Source organism: Andrographis paniculata, unplaced genomic scaffold (assembly GCF_009805555.1).
Source record: "Andrographis paniculata isolate CXL003 unplaced genomic scaffold, ASM980555v1 Contig60END, whole genome shotgun sequence".
Lineage (NCBI taxonomy): Eukaryota > Viridiplantae > Streptophyta > Magnoliopsida > Lamiales > Acanthaceae > Andrographis > Andrographis paniculata.
This window is the reverse complement of record NW_026137596.1, coordinates 2,605,795-2,619,491: the sequence shown is the minus strand read 5'-3', so window position 1 is coordinate 2,619,491 and position 13,697 is coordinate 2,605,795. Positions and strand designations below refer to the sequence as shown.

Here is a 13,697-nt window from a genome sequence, read left to right as displayed (position 1 = left end):
ATTTTATAATTAGATATTTTATAATAGAAATATGTATATTCACTTAAGTGTCCTCTTATTCGCATAATTGCATTGCAAAGATGGTCCATTTACACATCATGTCCGTTAGTTTAATATTCAAATTTGGGGGCTTGACAAAAACACAACTACTCGGTAATATTGAAAACTTTCGTAAGTTCTACTTGCCACGTATGCTTTAAGGTTGTGTTTGGTATAGTAATTAACAACATATAAATGAAAATATTTTTAATAAATGAAACTTGAAAATTATATATATATATTTCATATTTAAAGAAATTGAAAAAAATGATACTGTATATATTTTTATTTTTTAATCTTATTTCTACTTTTGATTTTGATCATTTTTAAATATTATATTATTTCAATTGTACAATAATTACATTTAATATATTATTTGAATATTACCTCCCATCCAAAGTACCGCGTTTTACATGTTGATTTTTAAATATGAATTATTATATCAATATTAGTTCAAATCAAAAGAAAATAAAAAAATATTTGTATTAGTTTCTTATAATAGAAAAATAATGATATTCGTGGAGTAAATTATACAAATATAACATAAAAGATAAATGTTGCCCTTTTTATGAAACGGAGATAGTATTAAATTTTTAAGATTCTCTTTTAAAAATTGTACTACTAAAATATGATTTTGCAAAACATAAAACATAGTATATAATTTATAATTTTTTTTTAAGTCACAACATATATTTTTTTTTTATAAATTCTCTAGTTATTTATTTTATTTTTTCCAACTAATCATTTATTCTTGTTCATCCATTCAAATATCCTAATTATCTATTTTACAAAACAAATATAATTAATTATCATTCTCTATTGATGTTATTATCTATTCTTACTTAACTATGCAATTCCATTTTTTTATACCAAATGTCCCCTAATTTTCATCATGCGAAATCCTAAATCCTAGTGTTTTTATATGGTAAATTTGGATTAAATTTTATAATTTTAAATTTTTATTGAAAATAATATAAATAGTAAAAATTTTGAATTGAAATAATTATATAATGTAATATAAATATGTATTAATGAGATATTTTGAATTTAAATTAATTTTAATATTGTATTTAATAAAAATATAATATTTTTTTTTTCTTTTTTTTTTTAAAACAAATACCCTATAAATTTGAAAGATTTTAGTTTAAATTTACTATTAAAATAATATATAATAGAAATATTTTGTAAAAATACATATTTTAAGTTTGGGCGGTAAAAAGACACACCGACTATATTTACTAGTGAGATTTTACCTATAATTTTATAATTTTATTTTTTATTTTTTAAAAAATATCAAATTAAATATTTAATTTTTATTTATTTTATTATACTAAAATTTAATTTTACATTAAAAAAATTACGTCAATAAATATTTGTATCAAATCAAATATTCCCTCCGTCTCATCGAAAGGTTGTCATTTTTCATTTTCGTCTGTCCCAAAATAAAGTTATTATTTTATAATTTAGTAATTGTACTACCTACGTAACATAATAAATACCCTTCTAACTTACACTATATTACACAAATGTCATTACTTCTAGGTGTGTTTGTTTAGGAGTTTGGATTTTGATTTGGGATTTAAATAATAAAAATTTTGAATTTGAATAGTTGTATGATGTGATATAAATAGGTGTTGATGTGATGTTTTGAATGTAAAATTGATTTTTAGTATAATATAAAAAATAAATAATAGGTGTTTGATTTGATGTTTTTGGGAAAAAAATAGGATGAACAGTGAAAATCTTCACAAACCTTCAAACAAACACACCCTTATATTATACAATACTAATAGAGACATTTTTGTCTTTTTTACTCTAATATATTATAATACTAATATTCATAATTTTTGTGCAAAACTTAAACGACAACCCTGCAACTGCAACGAGACGGAGGAAGTAATTGATTTTATTAAAATATACTAAAGAAAACAAAAAAAATCAAACAGAAACATTCATTATTACTTGTATTTATTGGTAAGTACAGACTTGCCAGGTCATTTATTACACACAAAACCAACTAAAACGAAAAGTCAGTCATTGCTGAGACACCGGGTTCGGGTTCAGATCCAAACCCGGGAATGACGAGTCACATACTCAAATTAAAATGTCCATATCATCCAGCCCATATTCGGGCTAAACTCGCACCCGTGACTTGACCCGGAAGCACCATAATTAAAAACTAAATTAATTAATAAAATAAAAATACACATTTTGAAAAGAAATGGAGAAGTCAAATAAATGGAATAAATAAATAAAAAAAAGGGCGAAAAAAAGAAAGTCGTCTCTCCCTCCAGTCTTCTCCGACGGCATTTCCCACTTTCCTCTCTTTCTCTAGATCGCACCGTTGCGGCGTATTTGGGCTGCGGATACGCACACCTACGTATACGAGGGACAGTGGACTGCGGTACTGAGATTCCTGGTGGATTGGGTTGTCGAATTCGATTGAGATCTGTGGGTTCTGCGGCCGTTGGATCTGGAGGATTGCCGGATCTGAGGGCGTCTGGAGATGGCACTGTCGGGGATGAGAGGCTTGTCGGTCTTTATAAGCGACATTAGGAATTGCCAGAACAAGGAGCAGGAGCGCCTCCGCGTGGACAAGGAGTTGGGCAAGATACGCACTCGGTTCAAGCAGGACAAGGCAAGTCTATGCGTGTGTGTGTTGAGGGTGCTCTGTGGGCGCCTTGATGTTTTTGGGTTTTATGTTTTGTTATTTTACTCTTTGTCGTCTGCAATTTTGGAATTTGCCACTTGATTCGAGCTGGGAAGTGAGGTGGCTAGTGTGGCGGTGGTTTGAATTTTACTTGGTTTTTGGATGCGAGCGTTTGTGTTTTAGGGGTTTTAGGGCGCAAATGTGTTTGATCTTAGGAGATTGGTCTTTTGGTAAACTCGCATGATGAATTGAACTTGCTGAGGGGAGATGGGATTTTTCAAGAACAATCATTAGGAGAATGAAGCATCTTAGGTTTCTACAGCAAGGTGTCCTTTTCTTCTTCTTATTTTTCTTATTCTTCTTCTTATATAAATGATGGTGGTGCTACTCATATCAAGTTAGAATCTCATTACGTTAGATAGACAGTGGGCGAGGATGTGGAATTTACAGAGATTTTCTCTGAGGAATCATTGAAAAGAAAAAGCTATCCGAGCGGGACATATTTTAGCTGCAGAGCGCTGATGTTAGCCATTGAATTGATCAGTATTCACAGTGATCATATAAATGCTTACTAGTTTGAAGATAAGCACTTATCAAGTGTTGGTGTGCAAGACACCCATATACATGATAATGTATTATCAACACTGAAAGTCGAATGCAATGCGTGGTGGATTGTGGTTTGATGTCTCTGCCTCACCATGAATTACCCTGGGATTTCTTTGCCATGAAACATTGGCTTGTGGAACATGGTTGAAAACTTTTTATCCACTGCTTTATAGTTGTAATGGATGAAGTTCAAGGAAACCTTGTTATACTTACATGGAAGGGTGTAGTAGTGAGGATGAAAAAGCAAGATTCACCTGCAGACCTGCTAGATTCCATTTATGCATATTATTTTATGAAGTTTGGTTTATAGTTTTATGCCGGAAATGATTGCGAAAAACAGTTGTTTGACATGGTTGATGCATAGAAGGTGGTAGACTTGCAGAATTACATAGAATATTTTTATTGATGGCTTACTGTTATGACTTTAGTACCTGCTAGCATTGATAGATCTCAGATGGTTTGCATCATAGAATACTCTTTTGAAGAGCACTCATTTGCATTAAAGGATGAAAGTACTTTTGACTTTACTACCACACAGTGCAAACATTTATATAAAGTGATGGTCAAAGTAGTTAATTTGTTTGAAATTTCTATTTTCTTCATTCACAAAATAGATAACACTTGCATATACATTAACGTTATCTAATAGATGCCCACATACCTGCAAATCATAGTAGAGAGTGTACGCATACTTCTGTATCTCTAAATAAAAGGCTCCTGTTTTTTCATTCTTTAGTTTTCTATCATACATTTGGTTTCTTCTTTCACCAAAAAAGTAATTATTGATACAGTACAAAAGGTATTAACATATCATAATAGGGAATATTGGACTGCATGGGCACTGGATATGATAAATCTAACCTCCAACGCATTTCTCTCTTTCGAGGACAAAATACGTCAAGAAATAATCCATACGTGGCCCACATAAGTGTGAAAACTTTGCAACTTAAGTGATGTTCCTGTGCTTATGCTTACTGTTTGTATCCCAGAACAATATGGTAGGAATAATTTTGCTACTCTTTTAAGTTTATGTTAACTAATTAGCATGGAAACACCCTATGTTATTGCATCCATGATTTGAAATTATACTTATATGGTTATGCCTAATTAAGAAATAACTATATTTTCTTCCCCTGTTTTTGTCGTTGCTGTTTTTCAGCAAGCATTGCAGCTGAGGAATGTTTATTTCCTTAAAAGCCAAATTGCATATCCTCATATTTAAAATTGATGCATGACAGGGTCTATCACCTTATGAGAAGAAGAAATACGTATGGAAAATGCTTTACATTTATATGCTTGGTTATGATGTTGATTTTGGTCACATGGAGGCTGTTTCCTTGATATCTGCCCCTAAATATCCTGAAAAGCAGGTAAATTTACTACAGTTCTTACATTGTACTTCTATAATTTTTTTGTTATATCTGTGGATTGAATTTCAATGTCATATGGATGTCAATGCTGTATTGTTTATAAGAATCCATTGCATTTCTGTTATTGATGAAAACATGTCCTATGTAAGTGCTGTAAGTTCACTACTTAAAAAAAGTGACACTTGGTAGAATCAAATTTACGTGATTGGTCAAGTCATAATAAACCTCGATTCCCGCGTGAAAATTAAAAATTATTCTGTAAATGGAAGACTGAAATTAATGTCGCACTTAAAATTCTGAAGAGAATCTTGTAATTTCAATAATATATTACACTCACAATTATGCTTTCAAATGTACTTCTGATGCTACCTGATAGCTTTATGTGTTATGACCATGCTTTTTAAACTTGCACTGTGTAACCTCTGCGATTACCTTTCAACTGTATCATGTTGGATAGTAAGCAAATAAGCTACCTACTTCTGTAACCAAAAAATGTTGTATTGTGTCAAGAAATGTGCTGAAAGTTAGTTATATATATCAAGGCCCTTTTATTTGATAACGTGGTAAGTCAGGCGATCGGAAAATAAAGAACTGGTTAATATATTCAAGATAATTACGTACCTTTCTAGTGTATATTTATCAAGGTTTTGATGTTTTCCTAGTTTTTTTTTTGGGGGGGGGGGGGGGGGGGGGGGGTAGGGGGCGGTGGTTGAAGGGATCTAAACCTTATGTATTGGAAATTAATGGATATGACTTTCTATTTATGATTATAAGCTGGCTTACAAACACATTAATGTTAATATGTTATAAATATCAACGACATTGCAATTTTGAATTATAGTGATACAGAGTAATCTATAATCATTCCCTTGTTACTTTGATTCATAGTATCATCTTTAATAATAAACTTGTCTTACTGGATAAAGCATATTGTATGCCTCCTCTTTTTATTGGTTTTTATGTTGCGTTGGGTTTTTTGCAGGTCGGTTATATTGTTACGTCATGCCTGCTCAACGAGAATCATGATTTTTTGAGATTAGCAATTAATACTGTGCGCAATGATATCATTGGTCGCAATGAGACATTTCAGTGTCTAGCATTGACACTGGTATCGATTCAAAGCCTCTCTCTTTAAAGTTTTATTCTAGATGGTTTCCCCCTTCTGTACTGCAATTTGAGTTTATGCATGTACGATGAAGTTCCTTTATATTCTAATCTTTGTTCATTCGTATATAGGTTGGGAATATTGGTGGGAGAGAGTTTGCTGAATCATTGGCTCCTGATGTTCAGAAGTTACTTGTAAGTGAATAATTTTTTAGGGTGTCAGTTGTGTGCTATCAATAGATGATACTGAAAACTACTATTGCTTCAGATTTCCAGTAGTTGTCGCCCACTTGTGAGGAAGAAAGCTGCATTATGTCTCCTGCGCTTATTTAGAAAGAATCCAGATGTGGTGAATGTAGATGGCTGGTGAAGTGTCTAATTATTCTGTATTTGGATTTACTGCTTATTACACAATAAACCTAATACCGACTCTTTTTAACTTTTTCTAGGTCTGATCGGATGGCACAGCTGTTAGATGAACGTGATTTGGGCGTATTAACTTCTTCCATGAGTCTTCTAGTTGCTCTAGTGGCAAATAACCATGAAGCATATTGGAGTTGTCTCCCAAAATGTGTTAGAATATTGGAAAGACTTGCTCGGAACCAGGATATTCCTCAAGAGTACACTTATTATGGTATTCCATCTCCCTGGCTTCAGGTTTGTGTTTTTTTATCCTTCTCTTAGCTGTTGGTGATACTGATTTATGCTTTGAAATGCTACTTCATTTACTGACCTGAGCATTAGGGTTTCCATTATTACTAGGATTTGAAGTGTTTATCTCAATGGCAGTAAGTTGATTAAATGAACTATCACAAAATCATGGTGGTTTTCCGTGTGAGTAGGGACTGGAATGTAGAATTATTTGGCCTCCAAAGGTTATGGGAAAGGTGTATAACTGGTGAAATTGAGATTTGCCAGCCATTTTCTATTTGTCACCCTTGTTGATCCTTATTAGTCTCCACAAAATCAAATGATGTGATTTGCCCTAGCCTTGATGTCAGAAACTCTTTAAATCAGTTAAAACTTTTGCAAGTGAAGATGGCCCACTTTAGGGGTCCCTTCACGGGGTGGCTTGAATGCTCAAATGAATTGTGCAGATTCCTTGACAAGCCCATAATTTTTAGCTCACTTCAGATGCTAACACGAAGTATGTTTGTTCTCATGCAATGGCATATGAGTGAGCTTTTCTCTTGAGCGCTAATGTCTAAACACATGTTGGATTTTTAAACACCTTTGCCAATGCAGGTTAAGACAATGAGGGTCCTTCAGTATTTTCCAACTGTTGAAGATCCAAACACTAGAAGATCTTTGTTTGAGGTACCAAACTTCCCTTTTATCTGAGTGTAATATTAGTTTCACTGTGGTATGTTTATGCTAGTGTGGATGCATCTTGATATTTGATATATATGCCTTTTCCTGTCCTGATTTTGTGTACTCAGGTTCTACAGAGGATACTGATGGGTACAGATGTTGTGAAAAATGTGAACAAGAATAATGCATCACACGCTGTTCTTTTTGAAGCTCTTGCTCTTGTAAGTTCAGAAAGCATAATAGTTACTGGCAGCAGTTCTTGCTACACTTTACAATTTTTATTATTATTCAGAGTTATGGATGAAGGACCCATGCTTGCACTGTTCAAAGCTGCTCACTGTATGCAAAAAATTAAAGTAGACTTTATTCTTCTAAAAGGACTTTTGCAACTGCCTCAATCTTGTAAAAACTACCCTACCTCTAAATTGCCTTTAAAATAGGTTCTATTGCTTGTGCTGCAATTGAGGCTATTATGTGGCATGTATGATGCTTACTATGAGATTACTGTGCATTTAAAATTTTGTGTAGTACAGTATCCTTTTCATTTACATGTTTTGAATAATTTTTCATGTTTCTAAATATTCTTTGTTGTGTACACCACACCAACTGCAGGTTATGCATCTTGATGCTGAAAAAGAGATGATGTCTCAGTGTGTTGCATTGCTTGGTAAATTTATTGCCGTCCGTGAACCTAATATCCGTTATCTTGGTCTGGTAAGCCAACAGTTATCATTGAATTTGATGGTGTATGAACCTGTTTCTGTTGTTCATTGTCAAGTATTTTGCCTTTTAAGCTCCCTGAGTTATTTATCACTGGGTTTCTTTGAGGTTTGGTGGGTTTTTCTCAATGTTTTTGTGAATTTTCAAGCCTCCAATAATTTAATTTTTGAGGTACCTTGGTGTAGATGTTATCTGCAATTGAGGTTTCCTGATTACAGAGGCCTTTCTATAACTATGATGCAGGAGAATATGACTCGGATGTTGATGGTCACAGATGTTCAGGATATAATCAAAAGACATCAAGCGCAGATTATAACTTCCCTGAAGGATCCCGATATTAGGTTGACTTCTATTTGATGATTTTCTGAAAGTTCCATTGCTAGTTAGTCATTAGTGCTCAGTGCTCACATATATGACAAACATTTGGAGCTTATCTTTGCCTTTTGGTTCCACAAGTGGGTTTCCATTCTTTTATAAGTGGTTGTTAGGTCCAAAATTAATATAGTTATTGAAATCCAAAATTAGTTGAGTTAATTGAGTAATAAACTCAAGCCAAATGATATTTTTTAATGAGTGTCAGCTGGCCTCCTAGAATTTAGTATAATTACAATTTAATTTAAATGTATAATTTCCAACGTTACACTTGTTTGTTAACTATTGGTTGTTCCAACAGTATTAGGAGACGTGCTCTTGATTTACTTTATGGAATGTGTGATGTTTCTAATGCAAAGGACATAGTTGAAGAATTATTACAGGTTGGTATCCTACCATTTATTCAATCTTTCTTTGTTGGTTTGTAAGCCAACATATAAATGCTTTGCTGACTTAAATCTGGTTTCAGTATCTAAGCACTGCCGACTTTGCAATGCGTGAAGAATTGTCACTTAAGGTCGCTATTCTTGCGGAGAAGTTTGCCCCAGACTTGTCATGGTATGAAATTGCCATATTAATAAATATTATCATTGTTGATTTGGCAGTCAAGAAATTTCAGAGGTGTTACTTTGGGAAAGAAAAGCCTGTTAATGTTGCATAGAAAAACTGTAGAGACCATAGAAAAAATTCTAAAAATTGTTAAAATTCATGCTGATGGGAGTGCTAGTGGGACTCCGGGTTACCTTGCTGCAGATATACCCTTTTGATCACACCAGCTTATGTTTTGGCTGTTCAAAAGTGGCATTAGTATAGAATTCAATTGGGTGATGTTGGAGGTTGTGAATTGTCCATACTTTTGTAACAGTTGAATAAGTATCCTTCACCTTTGCTTCTAAAGATATTGTGAGTGCTTGTAGGGCACTGATTCAAAATGCTTTACTCCGGAAAATACTTACTTAACTTGAGAGCCATCACTTGATGCTTCCAGATCTTGAATACAAGACATCAGTATTTTTCCTCCTGTTGTAGGTATGTAGATGTTATTCTTCAGTTGATTGACAAGGCAGGAGATTTTGTCAGTGATGACATTTGGTTTCGCGTGGTGCAGTTTGTTACAAACAATGAGGATCTACAGGTAATGGAAAGACATTTTGTGTTAATTCAGAGTAGGTTTCTGTGGATTAGTGATGCATTCGACAATCTCATTTGTGCTTTCATTTCTTTTGTATCTTGTCAGCCATATGCTGCACTGAAAGCAAGAGAGTATCTTGACAAACCTGCCATTCATGAAACTATGGTGAAGGTGTGCTTCCTGATCACAATTTTTGTACTATGTGGGCCTAAGTAGTATTTACTACAAGCTAATCTTGGTTACTCTCCAGTAATCACTATAAATGACTAGGCAGACCAGGTGTAGTACATACTGACTACTGTCCAATCTAAAGCTTGAGCACAGGCATTAGTGGATAGGCAGTGTCACAACCACTATGATATTGTTTATCTTATGCTTTGTGACTATTACTCTCAAATCATAAGCCTTAGGTGCTTCATGGGCTAACGATAAATGGAAAACAACATGATTAGAGATTATCATTTCTCTGACGAAGATGTATTCATAAAATAAGTTAGATTATGACAATTGCGCCACAGTGCAGATTTTCATGTTACATAATGATACAGGTGAGTTCATATATTCTTGGGGAATACAGCCATCTTTTATCTAGACGCCCAGGTTGTAGCCCAAAGGAAATTTTTAACATCATTCATGAGAAGCTTCCTACTGTTTCGTAAGTGCTTCTGCTTTTTCCCCCCTTTTCCCTGACCCCAGACTTTTATGTTCCTTATTATGGTGTCTAAACATAATAATTCATTACCAGGACTTCAACAATTCCTATCATACTCTCAACATATGCGAAGATCTTGATGCACACTCAGCCACCAGACCAGGAGCTACAAAATCAAATTTGGGCAATATTCAACAAGTAATCAGCAAACAGTTACTGTAAAATGCTTTTTTTAAGACTATTGCTTTGCAGTGGCACTAAATTAAGTTGACTTGTTTCAGGTATGAAAGTTGCATTGATGCTGAAATACAGCAACGCGCTGTTGAATACCATGCTTTGAGTATGAAGGGTGCAGCTCTTATGGATGTACTTGCTGAAATGCCCAAATTTCCAGAGAGACAGGTTGGAATGCAACATTTGCAATGCTGAGTTTGTATTTAACTTTCCTAAAGAAAGATTGCCTTGATATTTAGCATTACTGACAGGGACAACCTTTTTTTACTGTTTTTGTTTTTTATAAAACTGCAGTCTTCATTGATTAGAAAAGCCTCAGATTCTGAAGCGGACACTGCTGAGCAAAGTGCCATCAAGTTGCGGTTGCAACAGCAATCTTCTAATGCTTTGGTAGTGTCGGATCAACGGCCTGTAAATGGTGCACCACCTGTCAACCAGCTTGGTCTTGTGAAGGTGCCAAGTGTGGTGAGATAACTATTCGCAGTATATAGTCACCAAGTCCTTGATGTTAGGGTCTGATTGTTATTTTCACTTCATATGAACTTGTAATAAAAAAATCATGACACAGGAGCGGAGCAATGCTGAACAAGGTGTAACACATACGAATGGGGCTCTGACTGTGGTGGATTCCCAACAACCTAGCACAGCTTCTCCTGATCTCCTAGGTGATCTTTTAGGTACACTAGCTATTGAAGGTCCTCCCGGTGCTGGCCATCCATCTGAATCTGGAGTGCCTTCTGGTTTGGAAGGTGGTGCAAATGCAGATGCATTAGCCATTGCACCAGTTGAAGAGCAGGCTAGTACTGTCCAGGTATACTTTCTTTTGCGTCTTTTTATGTTTTCATTACCAATAGAGGAAAGTAAATTTATGAAATGTCATGTCTTCCATGGAGTAAATGATTTTTTGAAAATGCAGAACTCTCTAAGTGTTCTTTTTCAAGCCTATTCAATTTATTGTATTTCACAATTTAGGAATCTGTGGTGCCTTTGCATTTTGTTGAGACATATTTCTCCTGGAGTTCCAGATTTATTTTTGTGTCCTTGATTGCAGCCAATCGGTAATATTGCGGAAAGGTTTCATGCTTTATGTCTGAAAGACAGTGGGGTATTGTATGAGGATCCTTACATTCAGGCAAGCGGTGTTTTCTCACATTTCCAGTTCAGCTGATTTATACCATGTTTCTTTTTTTGAGTAGAAACATGCAAATGTATCCCTTGAACTAATCATATGGAGTGTGTCTATCTGATCCCAGATTGGCATTAAAGCTGAATGGCGAGCGCATCATGGGCGACTTGTTCTCTTTTTGGGAAATAAAAATACTGCTCCACTCAGTTCAGTTCAAGCTTTGATATTACCTCCATCACATTTAAACTTGGAACTCTCATTAGTACCTGAGACTATCCCTCCAAGAGCACAGGTTTATTTATGCAATTCCTAATTATGTGTTTTAGTATATATTTTTTCTGTGATTAGTATAATATCCTTTATTAAGGTTTTATAAATTGAATCATATGTAATGGCTGCCTAGGTTCAATGTCCGCTTGATGTAATCATTCTGAGACCAAGCAGAGATGTGGCTGTCCTGGATTTCTCATACAAGTTTGGACCCCACATTGTACTTTTCGAAAAACTTAAATTGCTTTTGAAATTAAAATACTGGGCCCAGAGTGGATTCACCTGTATACTAAGATACTGTTATATTCATGAACAGGTGAATGTAAAACTTCGCCTTCCTGCTGTCCTTAATAAGTTTCTTCAACCCATCACAGTTACTGGTGAAGAGTTTTTCCCACAATGGCGATCACTGTCCGGACCGCCATTGAAGTTGCAAGAAGTGGTATGTGTTCTTGTAGAACTTATGCTCCTTGTCCAGTACATGTACATGTATATATTTTACGTTATTTCATTAACATAACAGGTGAGAGGTGTTAAACCTTTGCCACTTGTGGAAATGGCAAACTTATTGAACAGTTTGAAGCTGATGGTTTGCCCTGGGCTTGTAAGTGCTTGAAATTCTGTATTTTTGAACCAGTTTCATGGTTGGCGAATGATTTTGGCCTCGGTATGAATATAGTTAATTCACTTACTCTGTATTATCAATCATCCTGTCCAGGATCCCAACCCTAATAATTTGGTTGCAAGTACAACGTTCTACTCAGAAAGCACACGGGCCATGCTGTGTTTGGTAAGCTGGAGTCAATTTTCATTTTGCCTGTTCTTATACTCCTATACGCCTAAATGCATTACCAATATTTCCAATAATTGCACGATGAAAATTATAATATAGAATCCCAGAATTACATTGGTAACTTCCCAGTTGGTTGCAATCCATTTCTCTAGGTTCTGTATCAGTAGGATTCAGTTTATTTCAGTGTACCAAAAATTGTGTATAATTATACCTTTTAGTTTTACTTATTTTATGGTTCATAACTTTGTTATATGTATAATTATAACTGCTATTCATTAATTTAACTCTGTTGGCCTTGCTCAGATACGCGTAGAAACAGATCCAGCTGACAGAACGCAGCTGCGAATGACAGTTGCATCAGGAGATCCGACACTTACTTTCGAGTAAACTTTTCAATTCATCAAACATATATGATCCTACCGAGGAACCAGCATCTTCATCTGATTTCTTGTTTTTTTTTTTAAACCTTTCACAGGTTGAAGGAGTTCATCAAAGAACAATTGGTGTATGTACCGATTTCTTCCCAGGCACCAGCACCAGCACCTGCCCCTCCAACCCAGCCTACCAGTCCACCTCCTACAGCCATACCTTCATCAGATCCTGGAGCTCTTCTAGCTGGTTTGCTTTGAGTGTTATTTCGAAACATTTCATCCAACTACTCTGTAACCTGTGTTCATATGGCAAGCCCTTCTGATCCATGCTCCTCGCATACAAACGGGATGTTCCAGACATATACATATATTGCAAGGGTGGGCGCGCGGGAGTAAATGGTACGACTATATATATATATGTAAACCCGAGATAGCCTTATTTTTGAAGTTTATTGGAGGTTGTGAAGTTTTTCTATTCTTTTGCACAATTTTATTATTGTGCCTTGGTGAGGGTTTCTTGTTTTTTTTTCTTTTTTTTTTTTGAAGTGTCTCTTCCCCCACTTAGTTTTATAGCGAGATTTGAATATCCATTGGTTTTTGTAATATGAAAAGTTCTGCATTCTGACTACACAGATGCATTTGTTTGTGAAAGCTGGTTATTGTTGTGCATTTCTTTCTTTCTTTCTTATTTGGTAAAAAAAAGGGGTTCGATGTATGGGGCAACTTCAGAGTTTGATGCCTTTTTCGGCTCTTGAATATTTTTTTTTCTTATATATTACTATTGAAATTGAGAAGCCTCTGTCTCTCTTGTTTCTCTTTTTATCATTTTATATTTTCAAAGATCAAATGCTGCCACCCTACTACACTGTTTTGGAGGTTTGGATTTTTATTTGGATTTTGAATAGTAAAAATTTTGAATTTGAATAGTTATATTATGTGATATAAAT

At 34.6% G+C, this 13,697-nt stretch overlaps 1 protein-coding gene across 2 annotated transcripts; it reads left to right on the top strand.

Annotated features, from left to right (window-relative positions):
• Positions 1-2,286: 2,286 nt before the first annotated feature.
• Positions 2,287-13,419, top strand: LOC127259624 (AP-2 complex subunit alpha-1-like). 2 transcript variants are annotated; one of them, XM_051287066.1, is made up of 27 exons: positions 2,288-2,677; positions 4,534-4,665; positions 5,648-5,773; positions 5,902-5,964; positions 6,038-6,135; positions 6,219-6,426; positions 7,015-7,086; positions 7,209-7,301; positions 7,693-7,794; positions 8,044-8,141; positions 8,474-8,555; positions 8,642-8,730; positions 9,202-9,307; positions 9,410-9,475; positions 9,853-9,959; positions 10,050-10,154; positions 10,238-10,358; positions 10,485-10,655; positions 10,759-11,001; positions 11,242-11,322; positions 11,444-11,608; positions 11,720-11,806; positions 11,903-12,028; positions 12,110-12,190; positions 12,305-12,376; positions 12,683-12,762; positions 12,855-13,419. In XM_051287066.1, the coding sequence occupies exons 1-27, from the start codon at positions 2,546-2,548 to the stop codon at positions 13,006-13,008; spliced, it is 3,060 nt and encodes a 1,019-aa protein (XP_051143023.1). In that variant the 5' UTR covers positions 2,288-2,545; the 3' UTR covers positions 13,009-13,419. The 2 variants fall into 2 exon arrangements, with proteins under 2 accessions (XP_051143022.1, XP_051143023.1); XM_051287065.1 differs by having other exon boundaries at positions 2,287-2,677; positions 9,202-9,475.
• The last annotated feature ends 278 nt before the right edge of the window (positions 13,420-13,697 follow it).

What these genes read in the sequence shown, in the direction of transcription:
- LOC127259624 (XM_051287065.1), top strand. Translation starts at nt 2,546, where the DNA reads ATGGCACTGTCGGGGATGAGAGGCTTGTCGGTCTTTATAAGCGACATT. An exon ending in AGTGTCTAGCATTGACACTG is followed by an intron (nt 5,774 to 5,901) that starts GTATCGATTCAA and finishes ATTCGTATATAG; the next exon opens with GTTGGGAATATTGGTGGGAG. An exon ending in ATATCCGTTATCTTGGTCTG is followed by an intron (nt 7,795 to 8,043) that starts GTAAGCCAACAG and finishes ACTATGATGCAG; the next exon opens with GAGAATATGACTCGGATGTT.